At 52.1% G+C, this 26,565-nt stretch overlaps 1 protein-coding gene across 3 annotated transcripts in view; it reads right to left on the bottom strand.

The window, feature by feature from the left end:
- Positions 1 to 25,932, bottom strand: part of CLMN (calmin) — a 125,946-nt gene extending 100,014 nt beyond the window's left edge. For all 3 annotated transcript variants that reach the window (XM_027957369.3, XM_042235441.2, XM_012099012.5), the window contains exon 1: positions 25,739 to 25,932. In XM_027957369.3, coding sequence (XP_027813170.1) covers positions 25,739 to 25,820 — 82 coding nt within the window. In that variant the 5' untranslated portion in view covers positions 25,821 to 25,932. The remainder of the gene's footprint in view (positions 1 to 25,738) is intronic.
- Positions 25,933 to 26,565: the final 633 nt, after the last annotated feature.

Raw genomic sequence — 26,565 nt, forward strand, 5'->3', positions numbered from 1 at the left:
CGCCAGGGAAGCCCCCATCCTCGGGCTTTCAAATGCAGCAAACTGCTCCTCCCCTGCTGTCTCTAAGGGAGGGAACTGCAGAGAAAAGGCACTGAAGGCCATGTGACCGGACTGTCCTTGATGTGGCTATGTGGGGGCTTGGGGGCCCCTCTTCCCACCTTGATGTCCTGGCTGACCACCTGGAGGCAGGGGCCTGTTCAGAGGAAGGATAAGGGTCTGACTCTGGAACCAAGGAAATGGGCACTGTGGATCCTGACACATCAGGGGGCTTGTCCACAGAGCAGATCCCCAGTCGGGCGCAGAGGAGGTCACAGTGCAGGGGAGGGCCACGGCCAGCTGGGTCCAGATGAGGACAGGCCCCTGCCAAGAAGTGCCAGGTGCCTCCTGAGGGCCTATGGCCTGCCTTCTCACCCAGGCTTAGTGTAGGGCCCAAGATATGGGGGTAGAAATACATCAGAAACTCAGACGGGTCACACAGCCAGCAAGTGGCGGAGCTGGGATACACATGACCCAGTAAACAAGTCTTGATGACACGCCTCCACATGCAGGAATCATGAAGACCAGCAGCTCAGTGGGAAATGGAGTACATTGCCATGACCTCATCCAGCCCACCCCGATGGCACACCCCCCTCACTCCATCACTGCCACCTTCTCCCCCTGTCTGAGATGCCCTCCACCCTCCACCTACACCACCTCTCTACTCAGCTGCTTTCAAGGGGGACATCGATCTTGGGGGTCCCATGTAATGCACCTGCTCACCCTGCACCACTGTCCTGCCCTGCTGTGCAGTCTGTCCCAGCACAAAGCCGTGGGCAACCACGACACACTTCGGGACCCCATCCCGCATTGGCCTGAGCGCAAATGCCCCACCGTTCACTGGCCATGTGACTTCACACAAGTCCCTGAGCCTTTCAGTGCTTCCGGCTTCCCCTCTGCCCAACAGGGATGTCAAGAGCATCCTTGTGCAGAGTGCGCCTGCTACAGGATAAGTTAGTGGAGACACTAGTATGCAGCAGCCTGGTCCCCAGGGCCTATCAGAGTTAACTGCGGAGTAAATCTGACTGGATGACTGACTATGGTAACTGCGAAGTGTGTCCCCTCTTTATGTTGTTTTCCGCTGTGCCCTTTCAGCCCAGAAGTTAATAACCAGAGACCATTCACAGGAAACACAGTGGAAATAATAAAACTAGTCACCATGGGGAAACTGTGTCCCAAGGATTATATATACATTGTCTTGTCACGTAGCAGTTATGTGCCCATTTTATGGGGGGGAAGACTAAGACCTCAAGAGTTTAGAGATTGGTTCAATGCCTCACTACAAGTTCAGTTCAGTTCAGTCGCTCAGTCATATCCGACTCTTTGCGACCCCATGAATCGCAGCACGCCAGGCCTCCCTGTCCATCATCAACTCCCGGAGTTCACTCAGACTCATGTCCATCGAGTCCATGATGCCATCCAGCCATCTCATCCTCGGTCGTCCCTTTCTCCTCCTGCCCCCAATCCCTCCCAGCATCAGAGTCTTTTCCAATGAGTCAACTCTTCGCATGAGGTGGCCAAAGTACTGGAGTTTCAGCTTCAGCAACATTCCCTCCAAAGAAATCCCAGGGCTGATCTCCTTCAGAATGGACTGGTTGGGTCTCCTTGCAGCCCAAGGGACTCTCAAGAGTCTTCTCCAACACCACACTTCAAAAGCATCAATTCTTTGGCGCTCAGCCTTCTTCACAGTCCAACTCTCACATCCATACACGACCACAGGAAAAACCATAGCCTTGACTAGACGGACCTTAGTTGGCAAAGTAATGTCCCTGCTTTTGAATATGCTATTTAGGTTGGTCATAACTTTTCTTCCAAGGAGTAAGCGTCTTTTAATTTCATGGCTGCAGTCACCATCTGCGGTTATTTTGGAGCCCCCAAAAATAAAGTCTGACACTGTTAAGACACAGCAAAACTGAGAGGCGTCATAGAGACTATTGGTTGCTCCCCACCTCAAATATCCCTTCTCTCTTTCTTCCATAAAAATAGACTGCCTGTTCTTAAGTGGGCACCACAGACTTTTTCCCAGCCTCCTTTGCAGTAAATCATAACCATGTGACCATGTGCTGGCCAATGAGATGAAAGCAGAAACGCCAAGAGGCAGTTTCTTGAAACTTCCACTAACAAAGAGCTAGAATCCACCCCTTGACCATTCTTTATTGCCCCTTCCTCCATCCTGCTGCCTGAAACACTAATGCAATGGCTGGCGCTCTAGCAGCCATCTTGGACTGTGAGGTCAAAGCTACCCTGGAAGATGGCAGTGGAATAGGCCAGAGGGAGCCTGGGTCACCAAGATATTTGTGGCAGATAGTTGCCTAACAGCTTTGGACTGCCCTCAAAGAAGCAAATATCTGTTTACAACACTGTTATCTGGGTTTTTCAGTAACTTACAGCCAAGCCTAATCAAGACAGATCCAGAGTCACCCCCAGGTCTGTCTCTCTCTGAGGCAGAGAAAGCAAAGGCAGGCCAGCTAACATACTCCCAGGGAGGGCTCTGGGCTTGGTGCCTGTGGGGCCCAGAGTGGAAAGGTGCTGTCAGACTCCTACCTGTGTCCCTCCCTGCGGGTCTCACTTTACTAGATGTGAAAGAAGTCTGTAAAGTCTCGTTTACAAGGTAAATCTATGCCTGGGGCTCAGTGGGGTTCTGTGGTTTTTACAAGAAAGAGATTTCAAAGATCAGCCCAGAAAGTGCTTACTTACACCAGTGGTCACAGGACCATAAAAGACCACTCTTATGCCATCCTGAATAAATGAGCACACCAGAATCAAGAAAAAAAAAAAAAACGATACAGAGATTATCGGCTTGTCAGTGGTTTCTCACTCTTTGTCTCTTTTGGAAGTCAGGTTTATTGACGTACAATTTACATAGAGTAAAATGTACCCTCTCGTGTACAATGTTCTAAGTTTCAGTGAATGAAATCATGGAGCCGGCACATTCAAGATATAGACTCTTCTATCACCCCACCCACCCACAAAGCTCCTCCGTGCCCCACAGTAGCCAGTCTTCTTCCCCTGCCTGGTTCTTGGCAGCTGATAACCACAGGGCCATTTAAAAATTCTGATTTGGAGACCCAGGTATGTCACGTGTGCAGGAACTTTCTCCTTCTCAGCGTTGTTCCACTGTTCACCAACTGAGGCACATTCGCATCATGTCCAGCTTTTGGCTCTTGGGATTAAAGCAGCTATAACTGTTTTCAGAGTTTCCCAAGTGGTATTAGTCGTGAAGAACCTGCCTGCCAGTGCAGGAGACGCAAGAGACGCAGGTTTGATCCCTGGGTTGGGAAGATCCCCTGGTGAAGGAAATGGCAACGCATTCCAGTATTCTTGCCTGGAGAATCCCATGGACAGAGGAGCCTGACGGGCCACAGTGCATGGGGTGGCAAAGAGTTGGGCACGACTGAGCACACACATACACACTACATGCACACGTATTCCTCAAGGTGGGGAATTGCCGGGTCAAATAGGAAAAAGTATATGTTTCACTTAAGAAACTACCAGGATTCCCTGGTCCAGTGGTTGAGAATTCACTTACAATGCTGGGGACTTGGGTTCGATCCCTCGTCTGGGAACCAAGATCCCACATGCCTTGGAGAAAGTAAGCCTAAGCACTGTGACTACTAAACCCACGCCACAAGTAGAGTGTCTGCCCTGCAATGAAAGATCCTGTGTCCCACAACTAAGACCCGATGCATCTAAATAAATAAATAAATATGAAACAACAAAAAAAATAAGAAACAACCGAACTTTGCCAAAGCGGCTGTGCCATCTTGCATTCCCACCAGCAGGGGAGGAGCAGTCCAGCTGCGCCACAGCCAGGCCAGCCCCTGCAGAGACAGGACCATGGTCCAGGACAGTATTCTAGACAATCCTTCCAACTGCAAGGTCAGTTACCGCCCAGACTCAGCCCACCTGACCACCCCTGCCGCACCTGTTTCCCAACTGGTTCCTGCCTGCAGCACCCCCTCTCCTCTCCCACTTCTCCCCAAGTTTTGTGCCCCAGTGAACCACAAAGCATCTCGGGGAGCCTTGTTCTCTCTTGTCATTAGGGACAGAAAGATCTATCTGCCTGAGGGGTCCTGATGGATTCAGCTCGTCCCGTCCCAGGTCACCCTTCGCTGCCTGACAAGGGCTCTCCCCTTTTAGCCACCACAGCCTTCTCTCGTGCCGTCTGCCACTCTTGGAGACCAACTGCATCAAGAAGACAAAAGACTGTTCAAGGGGCCACAGAGTCACTAGCCCAGGGACCTCAGGGAGGAAGGGGTCAGTCGTGCAAAAAGATGGTAACCTTAGTGACAGGAATGTGACTCCCCCTCAACGTGTCCGATTCTTTGCGACCCTATGGACTGTAGCCCCGCCAGGCTCCTCTCACCATCAAGGTGAACAAAGAGCCACATCATGTCTGACCCAGTCATCGTTTTTCAGGGGCCCTATTCTGAGAATGGGCTTTCCCAGTGGCTCAGCAGTAATGGATCCACCGGCAGTGCAGGAGAAGCAGGAGACCCAGGTTCGATCCCTGGGTCATGAAGATCCCCTGGAGGAGGGCATGGCAATCCACTCCAGTATTTTTTTACCTGGAGAAGCCCATGGACAGAGGAGCCTGGCAGGCTACAGTTCTGAGGGTCGCAAAGAGTCGGACGTGACTGAAGCGACTGAGCACGCATCCTGATACATCACCCAAAGTGGAGATGCCTGCAGAGCGCAAGAGGCTCAAGAAGGCAACTCTGCTTGGAGCGCAGCCTCACGCCTCCCAGGACAGAGCTGGTTCAAGAAGTCCAGCCTGGGCGCTTGGTGGGACGTGGTGTGTCTATTCTCTGGGCACTGCTGGACCAGCCCACGGGGGCGGCTCAGACCAGACCCTCCCGCAAAGGGCTCGTGTCTGATGAAGGAGGGGACAAGTCATAGCAGAGTGACAACGAAGGGACAAAAGCTGAGACCTGATGCCAAGGGCAGAGGGGGCCTCACCCAGCACGGGGCACCAGGGCGGCCACCCAACAGCACGGAAGAAGGTGCTGGATCAGACAGGACAGGGAGCAGAAAAAAGCAGGACTCAAACAGGTAACTGATACAAGTGAGGAAAACACAAACTTATGTGAAAAAGACCAGGAGGGGTCACACAAAACTAACAGCGGCAGGTGTGACAGGATATTGGCCCCAAATGTGATTGCCTGACTTTGACAACCCTGTGAAACCGAAACCAGTCATTGCCACAGAAGATAACACAGCAGATTTATGCCACCGGGGTGGTGCCAAGTGCTTCGCATACATTGTCAGTAAATCAGGACTTGGTTTCCTCTAGGTACTTTGGGGAACAGAGCCCAGAAGGTCAGGGAGCTCATCCTGCAGCCCACGGCTTCAGTGGCACGTGAGGGCTCTGTTTCAGATAGCACAGTCCCCTCTCCTATACCTGCCCCCTCATCACCACCATCTGTGCCCACCAGAATCCCCCCACCAGCACCCTAATGACCCACTTTATTAACCCTGGGGCTTCTAGATCTGAGCCCATGAAGCCCAAAGAGATGGACCAGAGTTGGGATCTATGGTCTCTGGAGACAGGATTCTTGGTGGGTACTTGACCCATTTGCTCAGTTCCCTGCATCAGATGCAAAGTCAAATCGAGACTCCATCCTGGCCTCCAGGGCACAGGGTGGGGCAACACCCTCCTCCCCCAACTCTTGACTCCTGGTCCAGCAGGGCAGCAGGCTCATTTGATTCTGCCGCATCCCATCACCAACAAATTTGCTAGAGAAATGAACACCTGTGACAGCAGGGACGATGCCAACCACCACTGGACTCTGTTGCGAGGGTGACAAACGTCAGCTGCAGACTGTGAGTGGGGGTGGGTGTGTGCAGAGCTCCTACTAGGTGCGGGGCTTTACAGACATTGTTTTATCAGACCAACCCTGTAAGGAGGACAAGATCCACCTCCACTTGATGGGTGAGGCATTTGAGACTCAGAAAGGTGAAACAACCTCTCCAGAGCAGCAGATGTTGCTGGAGCAGGTAAATTTCTTTCCCGCAATGGAGGCAGAAGTCAGGCAGGAGTCAAGGGTAAGAGCCCTCACTTGGAGAGTCAACCACAGAGTAAGGAAGTCAAACGGCTTGGGGCTCAAAGACCCCACAGAGGAAGAAGAGCAATACAAGCCTCCGAGTCTGCACATTTAAGCATGAAAAGGCCCTCCAGAATCATAGTCTACCCCAGTCCTGCCAAGTCAAGATATAGTGCAAGCCACACGTGTGAAGTTACAGTTTTTAGTAGCCATGTTGTAGAAAGTCCCATGAAACAGGTGAACTTCATTTTAATAGTATACTTTTTTTAACCTACTATATCCAAAGTATCTTCATCTCAACATGAAAACAAAATATTGTCAAACTACTCATGTTTCACATTTCTCCAAAAGTCTTCAGATGTTACACTCACACCACATCTCAGTCGGACACGCACTTGTAGGCACAGGTGACTGGTGGCTACCACAACAGGTAGTGTGAGTCTCATCCCTCAGTTTGCACTGAGGATACTAAGGTCCACAGAGGCGGCTGAATGAGGCCAGAGCCATGTTAACTGCAGTGCCCGACACGATCTTGGCATGAGTGTGGCTTAGACGAACGAGCACAGGTTTTAGAGAAAGAAATACCCGAAGCCAAATTCCAATCTGGCTGCTCTCCGGCTGTGTGACCATGAACCTCACTCTTGACCTCTCTGAGCCTCAATTTCCTACATGAAAAGTGAGGTAATTCCCCTCCTCATACAGCGGCAGTGAGAATTAAATAGGAAATACCCAACAGAGTTCTTGGCACACTGTAGGCATTCAATATGGGGACAGGACGGTTATATAGGTGGTGAATACATTGCCTTCATCATCTACATTTTCATCATCCCCAACCCAGAAAAATGACGCTTGAAGGGAGCAGCCTCTCCCATCCTAGCAGGGGCAGATCTGCCTGACCTAGGACAGTGCAGGGAAAGGAAATGAGAGAGATGGGCATGGGAAGAGAGGACATGCCCACAGGACACCAGAACCACAGTGCCTGCTGTGCCCAAGGCACCGCAACTCCAGGGACGAGAGCCAACCCATGTTCTACCAACGGCAGGGAGCCCCTCCTCAGAGCTGAGCCCATTTGTCAGTTTCTTTTCTTTTCTCTACACTGTGCAGCATGTAGGATCTTAGTTCCCTGACCAGGGCTCGAACCTGTGCCCCTACAGTGGAAACTCGAATTCTTAACCACTGGACCACCAGGGAAGTCCCAGAGCTGAGCCTATTTGCATGCAAGCAAATCACAGACCTTTTGGCCCCTGTGATAATAGCACAGCGCCCCAGTCTAGTGCTTCGCTGAATGGTAAAAATCCAGAAGCCCTGCCTCAACTCCAAAGACATGCCCACCTTCGCCCAGAGCTCTGTGCATAATGTGTTCCAGATCAAATACAGCCCCCAAGGCCACCTCCAGCACCTCCAGTCGGTAGAGCCATGCACCTGCCTACCTCAGCCTGTGGGTGAGATGTCTCCTCTGCCTGGAATGTCACTCTCCCCTTCCATCTGGCTAATTCCCACTTATCCTTCTCACATCAACTTAAAACGTCACCTCGTCTGAAAGTCCTTCACAGCACCTGCCGCAGGCTTCCCTTGCTGGACGCTCTCATACCTGTCCACTATCACAGTCGTCATTATATCCTGGTGGGACCCTGGGGACTGACTCCCTGCCGTGGACCAGAGATGAGGGCTGTCTCTCCCTGGCACCTGGGAGAGCACCTGGCATCAAGCAGATACTCAACAAGTACCTGTTGCAAGTCATTGTGGCATGAAGTTCACTCAGGAACCAGAAGAATTCTGGTTGGTTTGATTTGGTGAGAAGAGGCAGTACTTTGGAAAATAAATAAAAGTTGGAGCATCTGCACCCGTGGCATTGAGCCATTTTCCGTGAATAGTCCAAAGGGTCGTGCATTGTCACATCACTTTTCTGGACACTTCCAAGAACTGGAGAGCACTCTGGTTATAATGGACACAATTCACAGAACAAGTATTACATCAACTATTGATTTTCCAAGAGCCTCAAAGCTGGGGTGTCCTATCAAAGAGTCTTTTGAGTGAGGGGCACACGTAGTCACCACAGCTCCTCTGTGTCCGAGAGTGGAGATGGCTCTTTAGAAAAACACAACATTCCCCCTTTCATCTGCATACATGGTGCCCTGTTAGTTCTCAGATGGGTGGTAACACTCCCCCAAGTTCAGTTCAGTTCAGTTGTTTAGTCATGTCCACCTCTTTGTGACCCCATGGACTGCAGCACACCAGGCTTCCCTGTCCATTACCAACTCCCAGAGCTTGCTCAAATTCATATCCATTGAGTTGGTGATGCCATCCAACCATCTCACCCTCTGTCGTCCCCTTCTCCTCCTGCCTTCAACCTTTCCCAGCATGAGCTAGTTCTTCACATCAGTTGGCCAAAGTATGGGAGTTTCAGCTTCAGCATCAGTTCTTCCACAATGAATATTCAGGACTGATTTCTGTTAGGATTGACTGGTTTGATCTCCTTGCAGTCCAAGGGACTGTCAAGAGTCTTCTCCAACACCACAGTTCAAAAGCATCAATTCCCCCAAGTAGAAGGAGATTTTGATCATCACATGATTAGCATCTTGTGGGTGCAACCAAGGATGCTAAATCTCCTGTAACACATGGAACAACTCACCAAGGAAGACCATCTGCTCCAAAACCCAACAGCAACCCCCCAATACCGACACATTGTGGAATTCTGGCCAAAACCCAGCCCAGACCATGTCTCCAGGTGACACAGTGGCAAGGGGAAAAATGAGTCCAAAAATCACTTCGCTATTCATGAGGATCCGCTAACACCCTCTGGACCCTTTTCCGACCCAGGCTGGACCAGTCTCCTTCTGAACACTCCAGCACATTCCTGCCTCTGCACCTTGGCTTGTACCAACGCTCTGCCTCACCACCTAACCATCCACAGTGCCCACCCAACACATGGTCCTGCTACGCAGCACCTTGCTGGATGGCTTGGCCCCCATCATCCTGCCCATCTCCAAGGGATTCCAGCCTCCAGCTAGACAACTCACTTAGTGCTTGCCTACTGCCCCGTGGTCTCCACAATGTAATCACCTAGTACAGACACCAAATCTGACCTCAAGATACTAAGTGATGGATTCATTCATGGCTGTTCAGTTGAACCCCTACCAAAACATCGACCACCATATCAACACAACTCCTCTTTTTCTTAAAATAAAGAAGGAAACATTTATTCAAAGGTCCTGGTTAGTGGCAAGCACTCAGCATTCACAACTTCTTGGAATCCTCCAAACAACCCTGGGAGGGCCTTCCTGCGATCAAAGAGACGTTACAGGTGAAAGAGATCAAAACTCCACAGGAACACGTAATCTGGCTAATGTTCTACAGCTACAAAGCGAAGGAACTGAAACTCAAGTTCACTCCTGGCTTCCAACGCCTCATTCTGCCATGACCAGACAGGCTCTTCTTTCTCTGGTTTTGTTCATATTTATCAAATGTGCTTACTTGATAAGGGTTGCAGGACAAAGAGGCATGATTTCAGGGGTCCTGGGGTACTGCTCTGGTCTTTACTGGACTCGCCAAAGAATGTTTCCCCTGCGCTCCTTCTCCACTGTAATCCGACCCACTCACAAATCTGGACAATCAAGTCAAGTCAGCCTGGCAGTGTCTGATGGAGGCTCAGGCAGGATAATCTTTAATCACGCCATGAAGAATAGCTTAACTTTCAAAGCCGAGCCCCAGCCAATTCTCCCCCAGGTAGCCTGTGGCTTTGGGCTTGGGAAGCTTTTGTAAAAGCAGGCAGGGTTCCAACATCAAACAACGTAGAAACCAAACAACCTGTTCCTTCAGCAGTTTGGATTTTCTCTTCCAAGGAACCAAGGCAACTCGTGGGCAGCAGAGGCAGCTGCTTTCAAACAAAAACAGCAAAACAAGCACATAAAGGTTAGCACAGGGGTCCAATTAAAACCCCACCTGCCAAGGTGAGAGGAGTTTTCAGCCCGCTGATCAGCGTGCTGATGCCTGGGGGGACCTCGGTGGCAAGTTCAAGGGAGAAAGTCCTTCCGCCTGAACAGATGCAGCCTGTGCAGACCCCTGACTCCCTTGGGTCCCCAGCCCCAGGTATCCATCGTGTGTGGCTAGGAAAACAGCCATCAGGTGGGCATGCCCACCTCCCCCCGCCTCGCCCCACCCCCCTCCCCCGCACCGTTGACTTCCCCGAGGTCGCCTGGAATGAGTATTCGGCAGTGGGCTCTGGAAAACAGTCAAAAGGGAAGGGAACATCGCCAAGCAAGCATCTTCATGCTTGGAATCTTCCAGGCTAAGGTGAGTGCAGCACCTGCCTGCCAATTTCCTCCAAGGCTGTCCTGAGACTCTTGGAAAAGTGAGGGAGTGCCTTCTTGGAAAAAAAGGACAGACAGAACATGGACTCTAATCCAGTTCATCTGGAAATGCTATAAAACGTAGAGTAAAGGGATCTTGCCTGGTGGATGTATTACATACAGAGAACAGAAACCCTCCAAGGATGGGAAGGACAGAAGAGGACACAGTGACAAATTCTGGTCAGGGAAAAGACTGACCTCTGATACCCGGTTTACTAGATTCAAGAAATCAAAGGGCAGGGCTGGTGGTGAACCGGGAGACTGGCATTGACATACACACGCTACTATGTATAAGACAGGCAACTAATGAGAACCCACTGCACAGCGCGGGGAACTCTACTGAGTGCTCTGCGATGACCTAAATGGGAAGGAAATCAAAAAGAGAGGGTGTGTATGTACAGCTGACTCACTCCGCTGCACAGCGGAAGCTAACACAACATTGTAAAGCAACTGGACTCCAAGAAAAAATTTTTACAAAATCAAATGGCAGTGAGAAGGGACAAAAACCAATTCCATGTATAAGATGGACATGTCAAAGGCTCAGAAAAGAGTGCTGACAGGTACCTCTGGAAACAGGTTGGGGTTGAAGAACAAAAAAAGAGGATGAAAGGAAAGAACCAGGTGTGTCCTGGTATCCCCTCCCTACATCTAGCTGGGTGACTGTCCCTCCTCCACCAGGCATAAGACTGGACGTTTATTCTCTAAAAAGGGAAAGAGAGGTCTCAATGCAAACTGTACTCAAAACAGGCAGATTAAATGGTTTTACACATATTGGATGCAGAGGACCACCCTGTCCTCAGCCTTCTTCCTCCTTTCAGCTCCCAGACCTCCAGCCCTTACCCCTAGCAGTCTGATTTTGACCCTCCAGACAGGAGACTGCAAGACCCTTCCATGAGGGGTCTGCTCAGACAGAAGGAAAGACTCAAACATAGTGGCATTGGGGTTCCCCACGACACAACCCACAGGTCACCCACCAGAGGAGTTCTGGTCGAGGAGCCCTGGCCCCTGTGCTCAGAGGACACTTTTTAGTCCCCAACTCTTAAATTTGAGAAGCCAACCAAGGACTGTGAATGAGTCAGCTAAAGAAAGAAGTTTCTAAAGTGAAAGCTCCAGATCAAACAGACACAGTAAACAGAGGGAGAAGCAGAAAGCACACACACGTGTCAGCACACCCAGTGTGCACGGTCAGCTCTCAACCCTTCACCTCTGGCCGTTCTTGTAATCACTGTAGCTCTTGAGACAGATACCAGGCTGATTATTCTCGTTTTACAGATGAGGCATTTGAAGAATGATGAGGTTAAATAACTCTCCCAAAGTCACAAACCAAAGAAGTGGCAGAAGTGAGATTCAAACCAGGCCATGTGGCTCTGTGCTTTCAACTACCTTTCAAAGCATCACCCCAGCCACCAACAGTCCATCGTTACAATTCTCGGTGGGAAAGAGAAGGCACTGAACTCCTCTTAAGAATGAGAAAGAACTGTAGCAAATTAAGAATGTGATAGATTAAAATGTGGTGCATTAAACTGGTGCAGTCTCGCAGAAAGTAGAGCAAAAAGCAAAAGGGATGGAAAACAGAAAACGATAGGAAAATTGGAAGATTCATTCAGGAGGACCAATATCCAAATAAAAGAAAGTTCTAGCAGATTAGAGAAAACCAAAAAGCAAAAACCATGACAGAATTCCAGAAAATGTCCTAGAACTGAAAGACATAATTCCAGATGGAAGGATCTCATAAGAGCTCGGCATGACAGAGGAAAAGAGGCCAGCACCAGGGACAAGTGACCTGGAAGTCTCAGGGAACTGGGGACTAAAAGAGGATTCTATCAACTTTCAGGGAGAACAAAAACAGGCCACACCAAGAATCAAAAAACTGCAACCCTGGAAGCCAGGAGACAGTGGGGCACGGTTTTCAATAATTTGAAAGAAAATTATTTCCAACCTTGAATTTGATGTCCAGCTAATCTAGCAAATCAAGAATTAGAGGAGCAGAAACCCAATTTTCCCACATGCAAATTCTCAGAAAATTCACCCCTCTGATCACTCTTTCTCAGGAAGGATGTGCTCCTATAGTCAACGGGCAAAGCCTTAGAGGCAGACAGGAAATGGTAGATCTGACCCAGGACAGAAGGGAGCCACGGGCGATGGTGACGAGACCTCTGGTGACAACCAGGTCCCAGGGGTGGGGGAAATGAGTCCAGACGGGGGACAGGTCAGAGGATCCTGAAGTGCTGAAGAACAGGAAACTAAGGGAATTTACCTGCTGCATCCAAACGATGTCAGGGACTCTCGAGAACACTAACCCAGTTTGAGGATAATTTAAACACATACGCCAACACCACCAGGCAACTCCAGGAAGTCAGAAAGCAGAGCAGGAACGGTGACTATAATTTACTTCATGACAAAGCTCTGAACTGCACCAGCCTAGTAGGATCACTGGTAACTTCAATTACCCATCTTACCAAAATGATGATGCCAATATATCAGAGAGTGAGGAAGACAGGAAAGATCTGTGGTTAAAAGAGGTATAAAGGAGACCTACCTCCTTCTTTTCCATAGTATGAAATCAGAGCCTGGAACCAAAATATCAAGATGAAGGAACACATGCATGTTATTTACAGACACGGAAGAAAAGAGCATAATGATCAGCTGGGAGAATCTATGAGTGATTGCCTCTAGGAAAAGTGACAAGGGACACCACCGGTTTGCGTGTCAATCTTGGGGAACACTACAGTCTCAGATGCCTTGCAAAGGGAGAGGGATTAACAGACATGGATGAAGACGGGTGACATCACTGAGTGTTCTCACAGCTAAGAGAAGTTGGCATTATCCCTCTTTCACCAAAAAGATAGTCAGGCCCAGACATCTACAGCTAGGCAATTTTAAAAGGTGGCTGAAGCCTAAATCTTAGTTTTGCCAGACCCCAGAATCTATACTTTCCTTCTGAGTCTTCATTCATATATTCAACCAGTATGAACTGAGCATACACTGAGCCTGGGACAGAAGGCGAGGCCCTGGGATAGAGCAGTGGATGAGACAGGTCCCAGTGCTTGACCCACTGAGCCTTCTGGTCTACCAAGGCAAACCAACAGTCAACAAGCCACAACTAATAACAAATCCAAGCCTGGAAGTGCCCACCCTGGGTGGTTACAGTTTATCAAGGGTAACGCTCATCTGGTTCCTGGCCTTCTCCTCTGCCAGCCCACCATCAGTCCCACAGCATCATGGCACCTTGTCCTCCCCAACCCCCTGCACAGGGGAGTCATCACATGCCTCATCCTCGCACTTGCCCACAACACTTCGGGAACTCAACAGGCCATCAGCAGGCCTGCCAATCTGCTGCCACCCAGGTCCACGGCCTTCGGCTTCGATTTGGAAGGTATCATGTTTTGTTTTGTTTTAGATTAGAGTCAAGCTCAAAGGCCAGACCAGTTCTCCGAGGGAGAGGTCCACACACACAGTCCCTTGTGCAGACGGGCCTCGGCGGGCACTGACAGGCATGCAGCGCCAGTGTAAGGCTCAGACACTAGAGTGGGGAGGGTCAGTCACTCAGTCGTGTCCGACTCTTTGTGACCCCATGGACTGCAGCACACCAGGCTTCCCTGTCCTTTACTATCTCCCAGAGTTGACTTAAAATCATGTCACTAGCTGCAGGACGGGGCAAAGTAGCCAAACTTCGCCGGGCCTCAGTGTCCACATCTGTAGAGTGGGGATACACCACCAACCTCAGAGGGTTCTGACTGTGCTTTATAATCTGCCGTGACCACAATACAGCGCAGGGTGAGGCTGACAGGTTGATTTCCCATGGCTGCCTCTAGCCGCTTCAGCCATAATTCAAGGTTATAGGGATTTCATCTTGTCAGCCTCTGAAAGGGGATCCTGGTCCCGGCTCTTCTCAGAGCTGCCCCTGGGACCCACTAGTCAGGAACCATCAGTTGGGAATTCAGACTTGACTTTGTCACAGTGTGAGGAGCCTGGTGTGTATGTGACTTACAAAACAGCTGAGTCACTGAGCCCACTCTGATAAGAAGCAGTACCCAAGGCTGGCTGACAGCTAGCCAAACAGCCTTTAGCCTGGCCGTTTTCTTCCTGGGTTCCAAATCAACTGCCCTCTCTACAGCCAGCCTTGACCCAGGGCTCACCAAGTCTTCCCCCTTCCGCCAAATCCAAGTCCCATCAGTCTCCCCTATTAACATCCCTTCCCCTCAACTTACTCCATCTGCCCAGACTTGGTTCTATTTCTTGGTTCTACCACTTACTAGTTCAGTAGACCCTGGCATTCATGATGTTCTTGCTCAGCCTTAGTTTTGGGGTGATAGCTAATAATGCCCATCACACGGGTTATTTCAAAGATGAGGTTCAGGGTCCAGCAAGGAGTCGACCCTCCATCCCACACTCCCCATAATCACAACATCAAAGCCCCATGTATCCCTGACTTGACTGATTTTTACACAGCCTGTACTCTACATTATACATTTTTACAACATCGATGCCCGAAATCATCCTTAGTCACTCAAGCTGGGTCTCAGCTAAATCAGCCTGACAAGGACGGGGACAAGCTACAGCACAGGGGAGCCTTTGAGCTACACTGCCATCCTCATTGTCCTGCATGTTTGGGGAATTCCTGGAACATCCGATTGCAATTCCTGCTTGTTTTATAAACATAAGCAGGAATAGAAAACAATAAAAGTGTCATTATCAGTGAGCAGTACTGGTTTCATAAACTTAACTGTGGAGCCGATGGAACCAGAGCAAAGAAGATAATGGGGTGACCTTCAAGTAAGCAGAGAGGGGAAGTTCAGGGACATAAATGAGATAACAGAAATACAGCATGATGTCATTGAACCATGCTTAAACAGTGAAGAGTGATTAGGGCTTTCCTTCCCTTCTCTGGGAATTTAGGTTCCTCATAATTGTATGTTTATGTTTGAACTTTTAAAGCTCGATGTAAAGTTGCCAAAAATCACGAACTGCATATAAGCCAATCCTCTAATGATGCTCTCAGGTTTTCTAAATAGACTTTGATATTTCCCATGAAATAGAAGAGTGTTTATTCAGAATATCCAAGACTTGACTCACTCAGGGTTATCAGCATTTCCGGAGTTCGTGTATCTCAACTCTAAAGGAATACAAGGATTAGAATGGAGACAGTACGGCTGTCAAAGCATGTTGAATCGCAGGGTCCACGTAACAGGGGGTACCTAGAGGCTGCTGTGACGTCACCCTCTTCCTGCCTCACCACGCACGTTGCCAGGGCCACCCCGGAGCATCATCCCCCGGTCATTCACAGCCCTGCATGCATCTCGGATCGCACCACTACTGCATGCGGACCTCTGGGCAAAGAGTCTCTGTAGGCCTAGGCAGGCCCCCCTCTCCTGTCCCCTTAAGTCCTGCCCTGTTGCCCTTGGCCAGGCAGCCTGCCCACCAGATTCCACAGCCGAGGGGGGCCAGCCTTGTGACTAGAGCCCAGGCCTCTGCGCTCCTGACTCAGGCTCAGCACCACCACCCTGGGTGTCCATCACACTCCCCTGGAAATGAAAGGGTATTCCAGGTGTGCACATGTTCCCCAGGAGTGTCTCTTCCAGGAAAGAGGAGAAGGCTTGATAAGCCACCTGTAGTTCATTCATGTGTGAGTTTCCTGTTGCTGCTGTGACCGAATACCATATACACGGAGGATTAAAACAACACAATTGTATTATCTGAAAGTTCCAGAAGTCAGGGGTCTGCAACGGGTGTGACAGACTAACATCAAAGTTGTCATCAGGACTGTGCTCCTCCTGGAGACCCTAGGGGAGAATCCTTTTCTTTCTCGCTCCAGCTGCCAGAGGCTGCCTGCACTCCATGGCTCACGGCTCCTTCCAGCAATGGCATCATTTCAGCCTCTGCTTCACACAGCTCCTCTCCAACCCCTCTGCTTCCCTCTTACAAGCATGCTTTTGATTAGGGGGACCCAGCCAGGTAACCCGTGATCATCCCAAGATCCTGTACTTAATCATACCTTCAAAGTCCCTTTTACCAAGCAAGGGAACACAGTCCCTGGTTCTGGCAACATGTTGGGGGCCATCGTTCAGCCTATAGCATTGCGGCAAACAGTTCTGCAGTTGAGAGCTGGCAGCCCAAAGATGCATGCGCTCCTCTGGGGACCTACTCAGGGCTGGTGGCCGGGAATCCAGGGGAGGTGGCTGTGAATTCCTCCCCAGGCGGGCGCAGGCAGGGTGCTGCCCTAGATATAGCCACGGCCATTCTCTGCAGAAGGAGACGTGCAAACCAAGGTACAGAGATGAGAAAGGAGAAATAGGACCCAGCTATTCTGGATGCAGCTGGTTGATTCCATCAAACACAGAAGTGAGGGTGCCCAGAGGACACGGCAGGGTTTCTGCCCGAGGGCAAAAAGTTTTGGTAGAGGACTGACTTGGCAAGAGAGACAGACAAGACAGAGAGAGCCAGACCTCCGGATGGCAGGGCTGAAGTGGGACCTTCAAGCAAGAAGCAAGAAAACAGTGGTCCTGGCAACTGACAAGGAAGATGTTTGCAAAAGCAGGCAAGAGAGGCAAACAAAGGCGTAGACAAGAGGTGTTTGAGGGTCAGGACTGACAGCTGCGGGAGGTGAGAGAGGGCCCTATCTGAGAGCCCAGTCTTTTCACCACCAAACTGTTAGGTCACCTCCACGCCCCCTCCCCACCCCCTGCCCCAGTTCCCAGCAAGAAGGCCACAGAACACTGCTTTTTAAGTATGTCATACCGTAGAAGATTAAAAATAGTTTAAAAGAGATATCAAAAGGGATATAAATACTGCAAAGGCTCCTGCCTACATGGAGTGCACCCCCCTAGGAGGGGTAAGCGGGGTGGGGCATGACATCATTGAGCCCTAATGCCTTCCACTTAAACCCCCCCAAGTTCTGCAGGAGCAGAAGGTCTCATTGGTTGACACCAGAACGATTCCAAGGCCTCTACAAAATTCCGTAATCCCTCCCTGGCTTTTCCTGGTCCTCAGAGCTCTGGACTATAACCTCCAAGCAGCAGTGGATCCTGGTGCTCAGGAAGGGCAAGCAGAATGCAGCTGAATGGGCCACCTCTGGAGTCCACCCCCTACACTGCAACCCCCCCCCCAACCCTGCCTGCAACCCCACCAGAGAATCCTCTCCCACCCTCAACCACACTCCCCTACCCCGTAGTCCCACACTGTCTGCCTCTGGGACCACAGATATTTTCAGGCCCACATCCTCAAGGCTGGATCAGGCTTCCCCTGGCCCTTTACTCCTGGTAGCACCCACCTTAGCATCCTCAGTCCTAAAGTGCTCATCTTAGCCTCAAGATGCCCTTGTCCACGGTGTCCTGAGTATCCATCCATCCCTGCATCCCAGTTCCCACATTCCAGGGCGGACTCAACAACGATTATTTGAACAAACGGCTGGGCTTCCAGGGGGAAGTCCATTACTAAAGCAGGCATAGAACCCACCCCAGGCACGTGTCAACCTTCTGCGAATAAGGCTGGGCTGCGTACATGCAACAACCCTTCACAAGCATCTCTGACTTGTCATGTGACCTGGGTCTAGGTTGAGAAAACAAAAGGACCCTACCACCCCATGGGAAGCTCCCTGGATTCCCACACTCCGAAGGGGCCAGAGAGCAACCAGCAACCATTTGGGGTTTGTGGGTCTCTGCTGCCACAGCTTCTCAGTTGTCCCTGTGATACACTTGAATGGGCAGAGCTGTGTTCCAATAAAACTTGATTCCCCCCAAACAGGCAGCAGGCTGTATCCAGCCTTCAGACCATAGTTCACTAATTCCTGCCTTGATATGAAAAAAAAAAAAAATTAATGAAAGAAAAGCAGACAGACTACTCAGGGAAAAACTGTGAAAGATCCTTTAAAACCACCCTTTGTGATTTTTGACGCTGCCTCTAATTCCTTCTGTGACTGAGACAATCCACCACTGTTTAAAAAATTAAGAGGTGCAAGGACAGGGTGGGGGGAGTAAGAAAAGGTTTCTAATGCTTCAACCACTCACTACAAAGACAATTACTTTCTTCTTCTCTCTTCCCCTCTGAGGCAGGGCAGGCGTGACCTCTAGCTGGTCAGACAGGACTCTGCCCACTGTCTCAGCTGTTTCAGTCAAAAATTAAATGTCAGAGTGTTCCCTGGCTCCAGGAGGGCAGTTAATGTAACCTGGGCCTCTTGGGCAAAGGGCTGGCTCCCCAGAGCACTGGATCTGCTCAGAAGCCTCCCCCATACCTTGGAACTGCTCTGATGGAGTCAAGGCCAATCACTAACAAGGGATTCTGTGAGAAAGCTCTTCCGGGGTCGCCATCTGGATGGAGGGCTTCCGTCTCACTGCGGACCCGCCCTTTCAGTGATGGGCTTCTGCTCCACATGGTCTGGAACATTCCTCAGTACAAACGCCCATGTGTAGGGCAGGGACCATGCGTGAGCTGGTCCCTGAACCTCCCCGGGGTCAACCTTCAATTCTGCCCAGCTAATTCAGAGTATGTGTCCCAGACCTTTCCTGGGCTCTTCCTAGGAACCATGATTAAGCAGCCCAAGAATAAACCAAGAAGGCGCCTCATTTACCCACGTGTGTGTTTCTAACAGAGCTCATGACCTGTGACCTCTTCTACACAGGACCCTAAGTGGGAGTGAGTCTCCCGCTCCTGACAGTGAGAAGAATTCAGGAACGCAGCCAGCTGTGCTCAGCGGTGCCAAGAGCTTCAGGATGGCCACCCACCCATGTGTGCCATGGGCTGGAACCAGGATGGCTTTACGTGGGGATGCTCTGTCCAGGGGGCTTCCCTGGGGGCTCAGCAGCAAAGAACCCGCCTGCAGTGCAGGAGACACAGGAGACTTGGGTGCAATTTCTGGGTGGGGAAGATCTCCTGGAGGAGAGCATGGCAACCCACTCCAGTACTCTTGCCTGGAGAATTCCAGGGATGGAGGAACCTAGTGGGCTATATATAGTCCATAGGGTTGCACAAAGTCAGACATGACTGAAGCAACTTAGCATGCACACCCACCGTGTCCAGGGCCCGCCCCGCCCTGTGCCACCTTTGGGGCCCCATGTGAGCCCCTGACAGTCCTACCCTCTCCTTCGGCAGATGAGGAGACTAAGGCACAGGGAGGGGAAAGAGATTTCCCAGGATCCCACAGCAAGCGAGCGGGCAAAGCCAGGACCCAGACCCAGGCCTGCAGCTGCCCTGTCCTGGCTGTGGCTTCCCCAGTTGCACACCTGCTCCACCTGGAAAGGCTGTTCGAGAAGAATCCGCACCCGGAGGGAGGCAGGCAGCCAGGGCTGGAACACAGCCTTTCGTGGACAAAATCCAGAGTTAACTCAAAGCCGGTGGCATGACTCCAGCTAGGGGGCCGAAAGCCATGTTCTACATACTGACTCATCCTTTAGAACCAAGCACACAGCCCCGGGGGGCAGAGCCTTAATGGGCAGCAAGTTACTGAAGGATGCGAAGCATCTGAATTTGATTTACTTGGTGGTTTTTTTGTAGACAAACCTCCAGCACGCTTGCTGCGCCCTCTGAGAGCTGAGGAAGGCAGAAGCAGGAGAGATTCCCTGACTGTAATTTGGCTTCTCTGGGTGCTGACCAGCTTGGGCCATGGTGTTATTTCCTGATCCCATGGCTGTCTGCGCAAGAGGTCTTTGCTGTTCAGTAGCTCAGTCATGTCTGACTCTCTGCTACCCCATGGACTGCAGCACACCAGGCTTTTCTGTTCTTCACTGTCTCCCAGAGCTGGCTCAAACTCATGTCCATGGAATTGATGATGCCATCCAACCATATCGTTCTCTGTCGTCCCCTTCTCCTCCTGCCCTCAGGAGGGTGCCAGGTGCGAGGAGCGGGAGGGGAGGCTGATGAGGCAACCTGAACCGGACCCCACAGGGCCTCGTCCACCAGGGAAGGGACTTGAACTTAACCTTGTAAACCAGCGCAGCCTGACCTTTTCCACACCCCAGCACTCATGGATAAGGATGCTTATTCTAGGGTGGATGGGAGCTGCCCTGCGTCCTCAAGTTGGCCGTGGAGACCCGCGGAAGGCATTAGCAGGGACGTGTGTTGGTGGCCGGGTGGTGGGTGACTTGGAGGAGGTCACTATGGAGTCTGGGCTGGCGTGAGGAGGGCCTGGGCATGGGCCAACGGGAGGAGAGGAGGAAGCAGCTATAAAGGCCAGGGCCGATCTTCCTGAGCACACAGGCACAGTCCTGCCCCTGAGCCTGCCTTCAGGCAATCCTGGGCCACTTTCCTGCCTTCCGTGTTGCGTAACACAATGGAATTCATGCTGTCAAGTTACTGCTCTGCCCTCAAGGTCTGGGTTCTCAGGTGGCACTAGTGGTAAAGAACTCACTTGCCAATACAGGAGACTTAAGAGACGTGGGTTCAATCTCTGGGTCGGAAAGATTGCCTGGAGGAGGGCCTGGCAACCCACTGCAGTACTCTTGCCTGAAGAATCCCATGGACAGAGGAGCCTGGCGGGCTACAGTCCATAGGGTCGCAAAGAGTCAGACACAACTGAAACGACTTAGCACACACACTCAAGGTCTGGTTTCAGTGTCGACTCCTCCCAGAGGCCCTCCTGGCTCCCCACCCTGAGGCTACCAGCTCCTTCACCCAGGCGGCCTTTGCCCAAGGTTTACAGAGCCACTGAGATGGGAAACGTGGCTTAGTCTGACCTGCGTTCAGATCTCAGCCCCACTTACGAGCCCATGAGCTTGGAGGCAAGTCATTCTAGCTCTCCACTTCCCAAACAGCCTCCAAGGCTTGTGGAAAGAGTTCTAAAGAGCGGTTTGTGCCTTGCCTGGCAAGCAGGCTGCTCAAAGTTGAGTGAACTGTCACCACCTCTGTTTGGCAGTCAATCCAATGGTCCCGAGACACAGTTTGTTTTGCTAACCCTGGGTGATACTGCTCTCCGATAAATCCTGGCTGAGAGAGACACTGAAGCAAAGCCGGGGATGCTGCTTAGGGAACCCCAGTTAGCAGGGCCCAGTTGGCAGTGCTGGACACCCCTACCTAGCAGGCTCCCCTAGATGCAGTGAGGAAAGCTTACATACGCCCACTGCTGCACAGCGTACATGCTCAGCTGTGCCCGACTCTTTGCAACCCCATGGACTGTAGCCCGCCAGACTGCTCTGTCCATGGGATTTTTCCAGGCAAGGATACTGGAGTGGGTTGCCATTTCCTACTCCAGCAGATCTTCCCAATCCAGGGATGGAACCCGCAACTCTCACCTCTCCTGCACTGGCAGGCGGATTCTTCACCTCTGCGCCCCCTAGGAAGCCCAGCCCTACCTAACTCCATCCACCTCCAACTCTGGGTGCCAGGTCTTGGCCAGGTCACTCAGGAATAATGAGGTCAAGCTTCACAGCATTAGACCCAACAGGCACCCGTGCAATAGGAGACGGTCCCGCACTGAACGGATGACTTTGCTGCCAGAAGCACAAAACTGGAGTCCCAGTCTGGCTGAGTGCCATGATGGTGTTACGCTCCTTCAAAGCAGGGACAGGAACCAACTCCGCGCTCCCTGGAGTCTGCATGACGCGATCCTCTTGGCACATGTTTGCTAAACTCAACAGGAAAAGGGCTGTGAATCTTGGGGGTGGTGGAGGCTCCCTATATAAACGGGGGCATCTTCCAAATCCTGGCCTGACACCAGCCTTGGACCAACAGTCAGGGGACCTCAGAACTGGTCCAGCATTCAGCTGGACGCTGAGGCTAAGTCCAAAAGCGGGGCAGTCAGGGCAGCCTTGTCATCGGAAAGGCACCCAGCCCATGGCTGCCGGAAGCTGGGCTGAGAATTAAGGCGCAGACCTGAACCGGCCGCCTCCAACCTCCACTCCACCCCACGCGGCTCCTGGGAACTGGGGGCCACCAGGTGGCAGCTGCCCACATCCTGCAATTCCATGTTCTCCCCTCTGAAAAGGTCAACAGCTTGGGCCGCCCCCGCTTCCTTGCGACGGACCCTGTGGGGGTGACACTGGCAGCTTCTCGCCCAGATGGACCTCTGCGCTCTCGGCCAGAGAGTTCTTCATTTGCAGACACTTTTAAGAGCCCATGGATGCGAGCACATCGAAAGGACTTCATGTGTCAGGTACAGGGAGTCGTCGCAGCCCTCCTGAGAGAGGCCATGCTTCCTGCCCTGCTCACCCTGACCTCCAGAGACAGGTCAGGAAGTCTTCATTCCAGCATTCCAGGGGGGATGGTCTGGTGACATTACAATCATATTTGCATGGATTCCAGAATTCCACAGTTTGAGGACATAGAGAAAAGCTTGTTGGAGGCTGAGGATCCGCCTCAGTCCCTGTGATGCAGATCTGTGAAATGCCACTGTACCCGGCATCCCATCACCACGACAACTGCTGCCCACCTGTGCTCGAAGGAAGCACAGAATTTGGAAAATAACCCTTCTGCCTGGACTCCTGCCTCTCTGGACTAGAACCAAGTTCAGATGATCGAGGCCCCCACCTATGGCCTACATGTCACCCAGACACGTCCAGGGCTGGCCGACACCCACCAGCTGGTTTGGGCAGATGCTCTAAGCGCAGTGAAGGCTGCCTTCCAGACCTGGCCCTTTGGCTGGACTTCCTGAGCACCAGAGAGACCAGGAGAGAAAACAGCCGTTTAGCATCCTCAAGAGATAGGGATGCCAAGAGAAAGATGGAGAGAGACAAGACAGATTCCTGTCCCCCCTCCTCTTCCAGCCTCTTCTCAGCGATGCTGGGCAGGGCTGGGCAGAGCTGTACAACTATAGGCCAGCAACTCCACAGCAGCCCCCAGGACTGACAGCTCCAGCCCTCCAGGACAGCCTGAACTGCAAACAACCCAAAGGTGCCTCACTGAAGAACACATCAACAAACTGTGGTACATCCATACAGTGGATGAGTCCTCGGCAAAAACAAGGAAGTACGTTCTGCCTGATCTCGGGCTAGGAGCGCGACTGACATAGCGAGATGGCTGGGCACGGGGGACCTTTAGCAGGTAATGAAAGGGTTCCCCAGCTGCGTTGTTAGGATGTTTGCAAAACCCTGCAGATTTACTAAAAATCACTGACTTATAAACTTAGTTTGAATTTTATGATATGTAAATCATACTTCAATGAAGTAGTTTTTTAAAAAACTTTAAGAAAGGAACTACTGATACAAGCAAGAAAGTGATACAAGTACCAATATAATGTGGAACAACAAAAAAGGCCATTTCAAAAGAGTACATACACTGTACTCTTCAATTTTGTAAGAAATTCTAGAGGCAAAACTATAGCAATAAAGATTAAAATAGTAGTTGCTTTATTGAGGTGGGGGTGGTGGGAAGGGAGACAAAACATCCATCTGGGTACTAGAAAATTTCTACACCATGATCTTAGTAATGGTTACACGTGTGTATCCACTCATGAAAATATGTTGGGCTTGTCCTTGAGATTAATGCATATTTCATATACACATAATAAACATAAATAACACACACAACATTAAAAGTTTGTTTTTTAAAAACAGCAAAGCCCACTGATGCTCAAACTGTAATTGGCAATTCAGTAGAAGTGAGGGCAGTTCACTGGGAACTGAGAGAGAAGAGTCCACTCAGTGAGCTCCTACTCAACCCTCAAGATCCATTTCAAATTGCCCCCATTCAGCAAAGCCCTCTCTCACCGTTCCCAGTGTAACTAGCTGCTCATATTGTTGAACATCCCTTCACAAGTTGATATCCTTCACATTGACAGTTGAGGAGTGCAGGGAACTGTTGCACCAAGATTTGGTTGGTATGTGCTTATTAAACATCCACTGATTGCCTCACACACACATACACCCCCGACAGCCCAAACTAGATGCCATCTCAGCAAAAGATACTAACGCCCATTCCCAAAACAGGATGTCTGTTCTCAGGCAACAGGACCCAGATGTGAGACTTATCGAAAAAGATGATTTTCAGTATCTCCAGCTCAATCCTCCTTGTTTTACACCAATCACAGCAGAAAAGGTTCAGGGGAGCCCAGAACAAACTCGATTTCCAGTGTCCAGTGCACAGGGCTCCCTTCCTCCCCACTTCAAGTCACCTCTGCCTACACTGTCCCTGCCCAGCCTAGGGGTGGAGCAGACCATGTGGGCTCCCAGGAAATATTCTACCAGGTGTAATGTTTAATTAAACTTGACTGCCTGGTCACCCCTTTCAAGACTGCACCCTGCCCACTTGGAATGAGAGGGGGGACCCACCACCCCACCCCATTACCTCTCTGTCCAGGCCTCCCAGCTCTCTCTGAGTCACCCCCTAACCACAGAATCTCTAGAAATCCAAGCCTGAAGAGGAAGCTGCTAAACTTCCCTGCCAGGGTCTATATGAGTGAAGAGAGCCCAGAGGTGAAACTCGGTCCAGTTCGGCAGAGTTCATATGTGAAAAGAGATAGGCTGGAAGTACACCTCCACAAAAAGCAGCTTTCTTTGGATGTGTGGTGCATGAATGGGTTACCAGGAGGAGACTGTGGGTGAAGTTTTTCCTTTAAATATGTTTGTGCTTTCTAAGTTTCCACAATGGACAGACTCCTCGGGAAGATAAAGACTCTTCATCTGTGGCGGGAGACGCCCCACCGCCCCCCGCCCCCCGCCCCCCTCCCAGCCCAGGTCAGACTTGCTGGCTCCCAAGCTTCTCTTTCACCTTGTCCCAAGATACACACAGGTCCCAGCGTCCCGCGCCGCGGGCGGGCCTCTCGCCCTTATCCCACCCCCCGCCGCAGCTCCCGGAACAAAGCGGTATCTTGACCCCACGGATCCGCGCCTCTGACCTCCTTCTCCTCGGCCACAGCGAGGCGCCGCCCCCCATTCAATTCCCCTAGCCCTGGAGGTACTTAGGAACTATGTTCGAACACACACACACACACACACACACGCAAACGCACTTTCTCCTCCCCTCCCTGACCTGGGCCACCACCCCCAAGAGCCCAAGTACAAACTTCTCCAAACTCGCAGCTGTGGCTGGAGGGGGAGTCGTGACGTCCCTTCCACAAAGCAAATGGGATGCCCCCCACCACACACACACACACACACACACACACACACACACACACACACACACACACACACACGTGTGCCACCCCACTCCCGGGTCCCTGTTCATCTGGCCCGGGGGCGGCAATGCCCGGGTTTGAGGGCCGGTGTCTCTCCGCCATACCCCCGCCCCCCGCCAGGGCCCCCAGTAAGTGACAGGACGGAGACAGGAGCGGGCTGGGGGCGGCGCGGGTCGGAGCTCGGTCGGTGGGGGCGGGGAGCGGCCCCTGGGGCGCCGGGCTCCCCCCGATCGGCGCCCCTCTCCGGGGAGTCGGGGGCGCGCTACCTTGCAGGTTCTGGACTCGGATGTCGCTGATCTGTCCGATGAGCTCCTCGCGCTGGAACCAGTCCCATTCCTGCGCAGCCATGAAGCGCGGGCGGGAGGGCCGGGGCGCCGCGGCCGGGCGCGGGCGGCGGGCGCGGAGAGCCGGGCGGGCGGGCGTGCGAGCGGCACGCACCCGGCGAGGGCGCCGCGGAGCCGGAGGAGCGCGGGCGCGGGCGGGGCGCGGGCGGGGCGGGCGAGCGCGCGGCGGGCCGCCCCCGCCGCGGGCGGGCAGCGGGCGGGCGCGGGGCGGCGGGTGCGGGGCGCCGGGCGAGCGCTCACTCCCCCATCCGGGGGCGGGGGCCCGGGGGGCCGAGGGGAGGGGCGGGGCGGGGCGGGGAGGGAGGCTGGACTCCGGCCGGTTTCTTTCCTTTTTTTTTTTTTTTTTCCGGGGTGTTTGTGGCTGGGATTGTGTGGTTGCAAAAGGGTTGGTGATGAGGCGCGGGGTCCCTGCCCCCAGATTGTGATGTTTCAGCGGGCGGCGAGTCGCGTGACGCCACCCCGCGGGTCCCTGATACGCCCTCCACCCTGACTCCCAGCGCCTCCCCCCACCCCGCTCCCGTCCCACCTAGGACCCTGACAGGCACACCCTTGTATCCCAGGCCCCTTGCCCCCGCTCAGTTCGGGGAGGCAGCCCCCGACGGAGTGGGGGCGCCCCAAGCCGTGCCCATCCGCCCCTGGGACGCTCGGGCACCGGCCAGGGCCTGGGAAAGGGGCCAGCGAGTGTGCAGATGGAGTCTGGGGGTTCTCTCTCCAGATTTCTTTTCAGGGTTTGGATATTGGGAACCTGT

The sequence above is a fragment of the Ovis aries genome, chromosome 18 (genome assembly GCF_016772045.2).
Source record: "Ovis aries strain OAR_USU_Benz2616 breed Rambouillet chromosome 18, ARS-UI_Ramb_v3.0, whole genome shotgun sequence".
Classification (NCBI taxonomy): Eukaryota; Metazoa; Chordata; class Mammalia; order Artiodactyla; family Bovidae; genus Ovis; species Ovis aries.